Consider the following 11,738-nt stretch of genomic DNA (forward strand, 5'->3'; position numbering starts at 1 on the left):
AGTACTTTGTTTGGCAGTGATTACGGCCTCAAGTCTTCTTGGGTATGATGCTACTAGCTTTCCACACCTGTATTTGGGGACTTCCTCTCTGCAGAGCTTCTCAAGCTCTGCCAGGTTGGATGGGGAGCGTAGCTGCACAGCTATTTTCAGGTCTCTCCAGAGATGTTTAAAATCCGGCCTCTGGCTGGGCCACTCAAGGACATTCAGAGACTTGTCCCGTAGCCACTCCTGCCTTATCTTTGCTGTGTGCTTAGGGTCGTTGTCCTGTTGGAAGGTGAACCTTCGCTCCAGTCTGAGGTCCTGAGCGCTATGGAGCAGATTTTCATCAAGGATCTCTCTGTACTTTGCTCCGTTCATCTATGCCTCAATCCTGACTAGTGTCACTGCCGCTGAAAAACATCCCCACAGCATGATGCTGCCACCACCATGCTTCACCATAGGGATGGTTTCCTCCAGACGTGACGCTTGGCATTCAGGCCAAAGAGTTTAATCTTGGTTTCATCAGACCAGAGAATCTTGAGTCTTGAGGTGCCTTTTGACAAACACCAAGCGGCCTGTCATGTGCATTTTACTGAGGAGTAGCTTCTTTCTGGCCACTCTACCATAAAGGCCTGATTGGTGGAGTGCTGCAGAGATGGTTGGCCTTCTGGAAGGTTCTCCCATCTCCACAGAGAAACTCTAGAGTTCTATCAGAGTGACCATCTGGTTAAAACAAAAATAATGATTACATTTAACCATCATATAACTAGGCAAGTCAGTTAAGGACAAATTCTTATTTACAATGACGGCCTACCCCGACCAAACCTGGATAACGCTGGGCCAATTGGCACCACCCTATGGGACTCCCAATCATGGCCGGATGTGATACAGCCTGGATTCTAACCAGGGACTGTAGTGACACCTCTTGCACTGAGATGCAGTGCCTTAGATCGCTGCGCTACTTGGTCACCTGTGCTGTTTTCCTAGAGCTGGCCCCTCGGGCAGTCTTGGTGGTTTAAGAATGATGGAGGCCACTGTGTTCTTGGGGACCTTTAATGCGGCACAATCCTGTCTCGGAGCTCTACGGACAATTCCTTCGACCTCATGGCTTGGTTTTTGCTCTAACATGCACTGTCAACTGTGGGACCTTATATAGACAGTTGTGTGCATTTTAAACATTCTTATGTAAATGTAATTTTTTATTCATTTGCAAACATTTCTAAACTGGTTTTTACTTCGTCATTATGGGGTATTGTGTGTAGATTGATGAGGAGGAAAAAACAATAGAATACATTTTAGAATAAGGCTGTAACGTAACAAAATGTGGAAAAAGTCAAGGGGTCTGAATACTTTCCAGATGCAATGTATATCAAATTATATTAGTGAATTAATTTACTTCAACCTAATGCATTTTATGAAGGTTTTACATTGCATTTTGTGCTTTTTGCACTTGAAGACCATTTAAAAAACGGAAGAAATAAAACACGGAAGTGAATGTCACACTTTCCCAGCGCATTATTCATTTGGCAAATGTCCCAAGTTGTTTGAAATAATTGAACCAATTAGTTAAGCAATTTGGCTCATTTCAAAAAGCTGCATTGGTTTTATTGAAATCTTGTTAGCATGAGCTAACAAATGCATGTGCATTGCTTTCATTAGGCAATCTGAGATTTGTATGAATTTTGTAATGAACAGCTTCATAAAGAACCAAACAATGTTTATACTGTCATGGTATAGAGCTACATGAAAGACATTGCCATGCTTTTATCTGAATGTTATACAGTAGACTAGATCTAAGACAAAATTCACTATATATACGGTATATGGTGTGATTTTACACTTTCAGAATTTTTGGACGGTAAAAATGATGACATAAAACGCATGTTCTGTACTCTGTGATAAAGCCTTTTCCTAGTCTATACAGTGATTAGGTTGCCATAGTTCATCACAAACTAATTCCACAGAATGTGCAGAGGAGAATAAGACTGTCATGAAGTCCAATAGGTTCTGATTAGCAGGCCCAGAGTGTCACGTTGAATGTTCGTCGGGTTAAGATGAAGTACTATGTGAAAATGGCAAGTCACCATATTTAGATCTCATAGTCAAGCCGAACACTCTCTGAGAGGAAATGTGGTATTTACCATTTAATTAATTGTGATGTAGAATGTAATTCAACCTAATGTTCTGTGAAAGCCTCCGTTCGGCGTCTCGTGTCAATACACCCCTTTTATATTATACAATAAGACGCCCATCTCAGTGGGTTTGCTGAGCCTCGTGTGCTGAGCATTGTCTCCAGAGGTTGAAAATGGCACTAATCCTGATAACTGTGGGTTCTTGATGCTCTAGTCTCCCACCCTGTAGCCCTGAGGCAAGGCTCTGTTAGAGATACACACCCTCCTACTGCAAACAGGCATGCGTCGTCCATTCATCTCCCACCACTTCCTTTAGGTCACACTGAAATGATTCAGACGGGCAGAGACTGTATAATGATTCAGACATGCAGAGACTGTAATGATTCATGCATTGCTCTACAGAGTGAGGCAGATCTGGGCTACCCCGGAGGCAAGGCCCGGATCATCCACAAGGACTCGGACATCATTACCGCCTTCGCCATCAACAAGGTACTACACATGTTCTTCACAGGAGATGACTGTTCTATGCATGTTCTCCACAGGAGACATTTACATTTAAGTCATTTAGCAGACGCTCTTATCCAGAGCGACTTACAAATTGGTGCTTTCACCTTATGACATCCAGTGGAACAGCCACTTTACAATAGTGCATCTAGGTCTTTTAAGGGGGGGGGGTGAGAAGAATTACTTTATCCTATCCTAGGTATTCCTTAAAGAGGTGGGGTTTCAGGTGTCTCCGGAAGGTGGTGATTGACTCCGCTGTCCTGGCGTCGTGAGGGAGTTTGTTCCACCATTGGGGGCCAGAGCAGCGAACAGTTTTGACTGGGCTGAGCGGGAACTGTACTTCCTCAGTGGTAGGGAGGCGAGCAGGCCAGAGGTGGATGAACGCAGTGCCCTTGTTTGGGTGTAGGGCCTGATCAGAGCCTGGAGGTACTGAGGTGCCGTTCCCCTCACAGCTCCGTAGGCAAGCACCATGGTCTTGTAGCGGATGCGAGCTTCAACTGGAAGCCAGTGGAGAGAGCGGAGGAGCGGGGTGACGTGAGAGAACTTGGGAAGGTTGAACACCAGACGGGCTGCGGCGTTCTGGATGAGTTGTAGGGGTTTAATGGCACAGGCAGGGAGCCCAGCCAACAGCGAGTTGCAGTAATCCAGACGGGAGATGACGAGTGCCTGGATTAGGACCTGCGCCGCTTCCTGTGTGAGGCAGGGTCGTACTCTGCGGATGTTGTAGAGCATGAACCTACAGGAACGGGCCACCGCCTTGATGTTAGTTGAGAACGACAGGGTGTTGTCCAGGATCACGCCAAGGTTCTTAGCGCTCTGGGAGGAGGACACGATGGAGTTGTCAACCGTGATGGCGAGATCATGGAACGGGCAGTCCTTCCCGGGAGGAAGAGCAGCTCCGTCTTGCCGAGGTTCAGCTTGAGGTGGTGATCCGTCATCCACACTGATATGTCTGCCAGACATGCAGAGATGCGATTCGCCACCTGGTCATCAGAGGGGGGAAAGGAGAAGATCAATTGTGTGTCGTCTGCATAGCAATGATAGGAGAGACCATGTGAGGTTATGACAGAGCCAAGTGACTTGGTGTATAGCGAGAATAGGAGAGGGCCTAGAACAGAGCCCTGGGGACACCAGTGGTGAGAGCGCGTGGTGAGGAGACAGATTCTCGCCACGCCACCTGGTAGGAGCGACCTGTCAGGTAGGACGCAATCCAAGCATGGGCCGCGCCGGAGATGCCCAACTCGGAGAGGGTGGAGAGGAGGATCTGATGGTTCACAGTGTCGAAGGCAGCCGATAGGTCTAGAAGGATGAGAGCAGAGGAGAGAGAGTTAGCTTTAGCAGTGCGGAGTGCCTCCGTGATACAGAGAAGAGCAGTCTCAGTTGAATGACTAGTCTTGAAACCTGACTGATTTGGATCAAGAAGGTCATTCTGAGAGAGATAGCGGGAGAGCTGGCCAAGGACGGCACGTTCAAGAGTTTTGGAGAGAAAAGAAAGAAGGGATACTGGTCTGTAGTTGTTGACATCGGAGGGATCGAGTGTAGGTTTTTTCAGAAGGGGTGCAACTCTCGCTCTCTTGAAGACGGGAGGGACGTAGCCAGCGGTCAGGGATGAGTTGATGAGCGAGGTGAGGTAAGGGAGAAGGTCACCGGAGATGGTCTGGAGAAGAGAGGAGGGGATAGGGTCAAGCGGAGACGACTGTTCTACGCATGTTCTCCACAGGAGACGACTGTTCTACGCATGTTCTCCACAGGAGACGCATGTTCTCCACAGGAGACGCATGTTCTCCACAGGAGACGACTGTTCTACGCATGTTCTCCACAGGAGACGTCTGTTCTACGCATGTTCTCCACAGGAGACGTCTGTTCTACGCATGTTCTCCACAGGAGACGACTGTTCTACACATGTTCTCCACAGGAGACGACTGTTCTACGCATGTTCTCCACAGGAGACGACTGTTCTACGCATGTTCTCCACAGGAGACGACTGTTCTACGCATGTTCTCCACAGGAGACGACTGTTCTACGCATGTTCTCCACAGGAGACGACTGTTCTACGCATGTTCTCCACAGGAGACGTCTGTTCTACGCATGTTCTCCACAGGAGACGACTGTTCTACGCATGTTCTCCACAGGAGACATCTGCGTCGTTATGTTAGACTAGCAAGGTGTCACATTGGCTCAATAGGCTATGTGAAGTGGAAGGACTGATTTTGGATTTCTCTCCTCTTTCTCTATTCTCTCTGTGTCCCAGGCTAATCGGAACTGCTTAGTCATGGCCTCCACTCATGACATCCAGGAGCTGGACGTGTCCTCCATCTTGGCCACTCAGATTCTGACGTGGATCGATGACGATACGGAGGCCGAGGCCAAAGGGTGAGCCCGGATCTCAATTACCCAAACAAGAAAATAAAGTGTCTTCTAGATTTGTGTAGGAACTTTGAGTGTCCCTCTGTGTCCCTACCTGTGATTTGGCTGCTGAATACCTCCTATTGACCATATCAGAGATGTTTAGATTGGCAAGAAGTAAACGCCTGAAGCTTGGCTCTTGGATGCAGTCAGCACTGTGTTAATACTGTTCTGTCTGGGAGTGTCCTCTCAAACTCTTCTCTCTCTCTCACACGCACTCTCACACTAGTGATGACTTCCTGGTGATCCAGGCCCGGGACGACTTCAACACCCTCCACGGCACCACCCCCTATACCCACAGCAGCCTAGGGACGCCCATCAACATGCCCTGGCTCGGGGGCCTGCAGACGGGGAGAGGCGCTGCCGTGGTGAGGCTGACAGAGCTTTTACTGCGGTTCCTTTTCTTTTTTTTGCCACTGATATTGAGCTCAATGCAGTACATTCTACTAGCATGTCTTGTTGAGTATCTTGTCCTTTTATTTCCTGGTGCAGCTCATCAAAAGGAACATCAACAACGTGAGAAGGATGACCTCCCACCCAACCTTGCCTTACTGTAAGTAGATGTAACTTCTTTCCTGCTTGTATACAATGACTGAAACTGCCACACATGCTAGTTATGTGTACCATGTCTATTTTGTTTAGACCTTGATGTTATCATCCTTGCCTTGTGCTAATATTCCAAGAAGATACACACGTCCTTTTATTGTCAATACTACATTGGGATTGGAGAATCCTATTGTTGTGGTTTTGATTACCAAGTCCCTCCCTCCCTCAGACTTAACAGGAGCGCAGGACGGAAGTGTCCGGATGTTTGAGTGGGGCCACTCTCAGCAGATCATCTGCTTCCGAAGTCCAGGCAATTCCAGAGTCACACGGATACGATTCAACCACCAAGGAAACAAGGTGACTACATTTTCCTTCCCCATTTGCACCCTATTCCCAATTTCCCTTTATAGTGCACTACTTTTGACCAGGGTTCATAAGAATCTGGTCAAAAGTACTGCACTGGAATGCATATTTAGTTTACATTTAATTATTCACCAAGTAACGTTTTCCCCGCCCAACTCAGTCCCTCAACAACATGGCTACTGCTGAGGAATGATGTAGTTGCTGGACATTACTTTTACTCCTTATTTGAATGATCTTCCTAATATGGTCATCTCTTGGCTGTGTTGTCCAGTTTGGTATCGTTGACGCTGACGGAGCCCTACGTCTATGGCAGACCAATACGACTGGGAACACCCCTAAACCCTACCTGGTAGGAACAAAAAGCGCCTGTCAGTCTCTGTCTACATGTAACTGCCAAAATAAAGGAAACACTTGAGTAAATGAAGGATATAACATATATTGAAAGCAGGTGCTTCAACACAGTTTTGGTTCCTGAGTTAATTAAGCAATTAACATCCCATCATGCTTAGGGTCATGTATAAAAATGGTCAGAATGACAAATCCCCCATCCACACGGCAAGGGTGGTCACTGAATGGTTTGATGAGCATAAAAACGATGTAAACCATATGCCCTGGCCGTTTCAGTCACCAGATCTCAATCCAATTGAACTCTTATGGGAGACTCTGGAGCGGCGCCTGAGACAGCGTTTTTCAACAACGTCAACAAAACACCAAATGATGGAATTTGTTGTGGAAGAATGGCGTCTCATCCCTCAAATAGAGTTCCAGACACTTAGAGAATCTATCCCAAGATGCATTGAAGCTGTTCTGGCCGCTAGTGGTGGCCCAATGCCCTATTAGTACACTCTATGTTGATGTACACTTTATTTTGGCAGTTAGCTGTGCCTCCTACTGTATGGTAGCGTTGTTGTTTATTGGTGATGGTCTTCCCTCCACAGACATTGCAGTGCCATAATAAGACAGCTCATGACTTTGTGTTCGTGGGCTCATCCTCCCTCATAGCCACAGCAGGGCTGTCAACAGACAACAGGTACACTACGTAGCCTTGCTTCGTAGCCCTGCTACAGAGCCCTGCTACAGAGCCATGTGATCAAACCTCTCAATCACTTCACTGGGGACCAAATGGGCTGATGTTATAGAGTGCCTGTTTCAGTTGGTCTAATGCGCTGTAAGTAAATGCGTTGTTTTGTCTCCATAGGAATGTGTGTCTTTGGGATACATTGGTGAATCCAATGAACAGTCTAGTACACGGTGAGTCCTCCACAACACTATTAACAGTCTAGTGCACGGTGAGTCCTCCACAACACTATTAACAGTCTAGTACACGGTGAGTCCTCCACAACACTATTAACAGTCTAGTGCACGGTGAGTCCTCCACAACACTATTAACAGTCTAGTGCACGGTGAGTCCTCCACAACACTATTAACAGTCTAGTGCACGGTGAGTCCTCCACAACACTATTAACAGTCTAGTGCACGGTGAGTCCTCCACAACACTATTAACAGTCTAGTGCACGGTGAGTCACAACACTATTAACAGGTGAGTCCTCCACAACACTATTAACAGTCTAGTGCACGGTGAGTCCTGCACAACACTATTAACAGTCTAGTGCACGGTGAGTCCTCCACAACACTATTAACAGTCTAGTGCACGGTGAGTCCTCCACAACACTATTAACAGTCTAGTGCGGTGAGTCCTCCACAACACTATTAACAGTCTAGTGCACGGTGAGTCCTCCACAACACTATTAACAGTCTAGTGCACGGTGAGTCCTCCACAACACTATTAACAGTCTAGTGCACGGTGAGTCCTGCACAACACTATTAACAGTCTAGTGCACGGTGAGTCCTCCACAACACTATTAACAGTCTAGTGCACGGTGAGTCCTCCACAACACTATTAACAGTCTAGTGCACGGTGAGTCCTCCACAACACTATTAACAGTCTAGTGCACGGTGAGTCCTGCACAACACTATTAACAGTCTAGTGCACGGTGAGTCCTGCACAACACTATTAACAGTCTAGTGCACGGTGAGTCCTGCACAACACTATTAACAGTCTAGTGCACGGTGAGTCCTCCACAACACTATTAACAGTCTAGTGCACGGTGAGTCCTCCACAACACTATTAACAGTCTAGTGCACGGTGAGTCCTCCACAACACTATTAACAGTCTAGTCCTGAGTCCTCCACAACACTATTAACAGTCTAGTGCACGGTGAGTCCTCCACAACACTATTAACAGTCTAGTGCACGGTGAGTCCTCCACAACACTATTAACAGTCTAGTGCACGGTGAGTCCTCCACAACACTATTAACAGTCTAGTGCACGGTGAGTCCTGCACAACACTATTAACAGTCTAGTGCACGGTGAGTCCTCCACAACACTATTAACAGTCTAGTGCACGGTGAGTCCTCCACAACACTATTAACAGTCTAGTGCACGGTGAGTCCTCCACAACACTATTAACAGTCTAGTGCACGGTGAGTCCTCCACAACACTATTAACAGTCTAGTGACACTATTAACAGGTGAGTCCTCCACAACACTATTAACAGTCTAGTGCACGGTGAGTCCTCCACAACACTATTAACAGTCTAGTGCACGGTGAGTCCTCCACAACACTATTAACAGTCTAGTGCACGGTGAGTCCTCCACAACACTATTAACAGTCTAGTGCACGGTGAGTCCTCCACAACACTATTAACAGTCTAGTGCACGGTGAGTCCTCCACAACACTATTAACAGTCTAGTGCACGGTGAGTCCTGCACAACACTATTAACAGTCTAGTGCACGGTGAGTCCTCCACAACACTATTAACAGTCTAGTGCATGGTGAGTCCTCCACAACACTATTAACAGTCTAGTGCACGGTGAGTCCTCCACAACACTATTAACAGTCTAGTGCACGGTGAGTCCTCCACAACACTATTAACAGTCTAGTGCACGGTGAGTCCTGCACAACACTATTAACAGTCTAGTGCACGGTGAGTCCTCCACAACACTATTAACAGTCTAGTGCACGGTGAGTCCTCCACAACACTATTAACAGTCTAGTGCACGGTGAGTCCTGCACAACACTATTAACAGTCTAGTACACGGTGAGTCCTCCACAACACTATTAACAGTCTAGTGCACGGTGAGTCCTCCACAACACTATTAACAGTCTAGTGCACGGTGAGTCCTCCAACACTGGCTCTTTCTATTGAAGCCAGTACATCATCAACAATAATACAGAGAGTAGCCAAGTTAAATGTAGCTAAGTTGTTCCTATTTGGCCCCTCTCCTCTCTCTGCAGCCTTTAGTTGTCATGAGTCGGGGGCCACGGTGCTGTCGCTGGCCCCCAGGCAGCAGCTGCTGATCACAGGTGGTAGGAAGGGCTGGATCAGCGTGCTGGAGCTCCCCCACAGGCACCAGCGCCAGAGCTTCCAGGCCCACGACTCCCCTGTCAAGGCCCTGGCTGTGGACCCCACCGAGGGCAGCTTCATCAGCGGCTCTGCCGAGGGCAACATCAAGGTGCCCTCCCTCCCTCACTAGCCACATAGTCCCCCTCACTGCACCTGTTGCGTGTTTATTCTTTCCAGGTGACTGGGTTAGGATGGGTCAAAAACAACGGTTGTGGATCGGTATAGGGTAGGTTTATGGGTGGATTTTGGGAGGTTCAAGGGGAGTAAGGTGGTGGGAGCAGCCTATTGCAAAATCAGGATTACAATAGATATTTGGTTCCCCCCTGTATAAGCATGTTAATGCAAAAATAACAAAAAGGTTGCTCCAACCCTGACTGTGGTGTGATGTTGCAGGTGTGGAGCCTGTCCACGCAGTGCTTACTGCATCAGTTCCCCAACGAGCACGCTCGCCAGTCCCTGTTCCGGAATCTGGGCACGGGCGTGATGCAGATCGAGGTGGGCCCGGCCAACCACATCTTTTCGTGTGGCGCCGACGGTACCATGAAGATGAGGATTCTCCCTGACCGCTTCAGCGTCAACAATGGCAACCTGAAGAACGACGTCAAGTTCATCATTTAGCTAACTAAGCACAGCCTCAGCTTGTGGTTTACGTGACCAAGACTGCCTTTGTTTGCACAAGTTACTGCAAGATGAGTGTGGAGGGACTGACTGTCTGTCTGCACAAGGAGAGGACACTCAAAAACGGACGCAAGCTTCCTCCTCTCACCAGTGATCACTTTTCTAAGGCAATCATCATATTGGAATCTTACATGTCAAGATGAGTCATGTAGAGATGAGATGATCTGTGCAGTGTATGATTTGGGATGTCAGGTGTTTCTACAGTGCTCTGCATCCATTTTAAGACTGTAAAATACTGACATCCCTGCTTGCTTAAGTTGTTAAGGCCAGTTGATATAAAGCACATTATCGAATCATAAGGAATTCGCTTTGTTTGCTCATAAATAAGGTAAAATGATATGCAGTGCATAGTTTAGATCCCAGAGAGCAAGCCAAGCCTTAAGTATAATATTCTGTTTAGTATTGTTGTGGTCTAGATTCAAACAGTGGTGATGTGTCCTTATAAATCTAACTCATACTGGTACTGCACCCATTTCCCCTAGGTATTGTTGAGTGGTATTTAGTTCTGGTTGAACCTTGTGTGCAATTGACCAATCAAGTGATCTTCATTTTATTGAGGTACACACATAGCTTTAAGGACCCACTTATCAGGGAAACCCAATATAATTGGTCTGTTCTTCCCCTTGATTATTTGCTGTAACTATCAAGTAGCTTATAGTAACACCACGTAAGCGCCCTATTCTTTAGCCAATAAGAGAAAGAGAGCACTAATTTCAATGAGTGTCTTGAGTAAGAAACTGTTTTATTCCAACACAGCACTTTCCTCCTCCCATCCCCAAATCAACCACAAATGCATAGATAAGTCACTTAAATTGTGGATTTACCTTGGCTAACATGAAATTGACTTTACAAACTGGTTAGTGAGGATGCATTTAGACAAGCAGCCCAATTATCTTTTATCCAATCACATCTGATGGGTATAAAAGGAATGTGGGTACTTGTGTGGTTTGAACAATAGCTTTTTATTTTTACAAAATGCATTGCCTTCAGGAAATGACCTTGTAACTTATAGATTGAATCTAGGCCCATGTATATTGTGATATCTATTATTCCCAATAACTTCATCCCCTTGGCATATTGTCACATAGCTGCTGTAGACAAATCTATATTTGGGGTATAAGCTGGAGAAAAGGCTTTCTTAATAAAATAGTTATTGCATTCTGTAAATAGAACTACACCTCACAACTTTACTGTGATGTTTTAGCAAGTCCTGCTTTATGAAGACAATTCTGTGAAATACCAATAATATTTATGGATTGTGTTTAAACAATAGTGCCTGATCATGATGCAGATATAATAATCAAAGTACATTGATTTATGGTTAGAGCATTGGGCCAGTAACCGAAAGGTCGCTGTGCTCTTGAGCAAGGCACTTAACCCTAATTTCCTCCCGGGGTGCAGTACAACTATGGCTGTCCCTGTAAAAAACATTTCACTGCATAGTAATTTAATTAAATCTTTAATCAACGATGCGTAGGAGATATGTTAAATTGCTTAGTGTAATATTCTATCGCAGACAAGGGATTAGTATTTAACTAGAACCATCATATACAATAGGGGTTCCATGTTTTTCTTCCTTTACACTGTGAATATGCTCAGAAAGCTAATTTTATGAATATGTTGATTAAGTCAGATTTACAAGTGTAATATAATAAAGCAACTAATTGTAATGTACACTTGTCTGTTTGGAACCTTGAGTAAAGGGTATTGAAAAGTTTATCCC

At 46.1% G+C, this 11,738-nt stretch overlaps 1 protein-coding gene across 8 annotated transcripts in view; it reads left to right on the top strand.

The window, feature by feature from the left end:
* The window catches only part of LOC115111273 (dmX-like protein 1), a 58,454-nt gene extending 46,765 nt beyond the window's left edge, over positions 1–11,689 (top strand). For all 8 annotated transcript variants that reach the window (XM_029637154.2, XM_029637160.2, XM_029637157.2 and 5 more), the window contains 10 exons: positions 2,514–2,600; positions 4,867–4,988; positions 5,251–5,389; positions 5,514–5,574; positions 5,797–5,924; positions 6,202–6,279; positions 6,869–6,960; positions 7,129–7,181; positions 9,229–9,446; positions 9,731–11,689. In XM_029637154.2, coding sequence (XP_029493014.2) covers positions 2,514–2,600; positions 4,867–4,988; positions 5,251–5,389; positions 5,514–5,574; positions 5,797–5,924; positions 6,202–6,279; positions 6,869–6,960; positions 7,129–7,181; positions 9,229–9,446; positions 9,731–9,955 — 1,203 coding nt within the window. In that variant the 3' untranslated portion in view covers positions 9,956–11,689. The remainder of the gene's footprint in view (positions 1–2,513; positions 2,601–4,866; positions 4,989–5,250; positions 5,390–5,513; positions 5,575–5,796; positions 5,925–6,201; positions 6,280–6,868; positions 6,961–7,128; positions 7,182–9,228; positions 9,447–9,730) is intronic.
* Positions 11,690–11,738: the final 49 nt, after the last annotated feature.

The sequence above is a fragment of the Oncorhynchus nerka genome, linkage group LG27, assembly GCF_034236695.1.
Source record: "Oncorhynchus nerka isolate Pitt River linkage group LG27, Oner_Uvic_2.0, whole genome shotgun sequence".
Lineage (NCBI taxonomy): Eukaryota > Metazoa > Chordata > Actinopteri > Salmoniformes > Salmonidae > Oncorhynchus > Oncorhynchus nerka.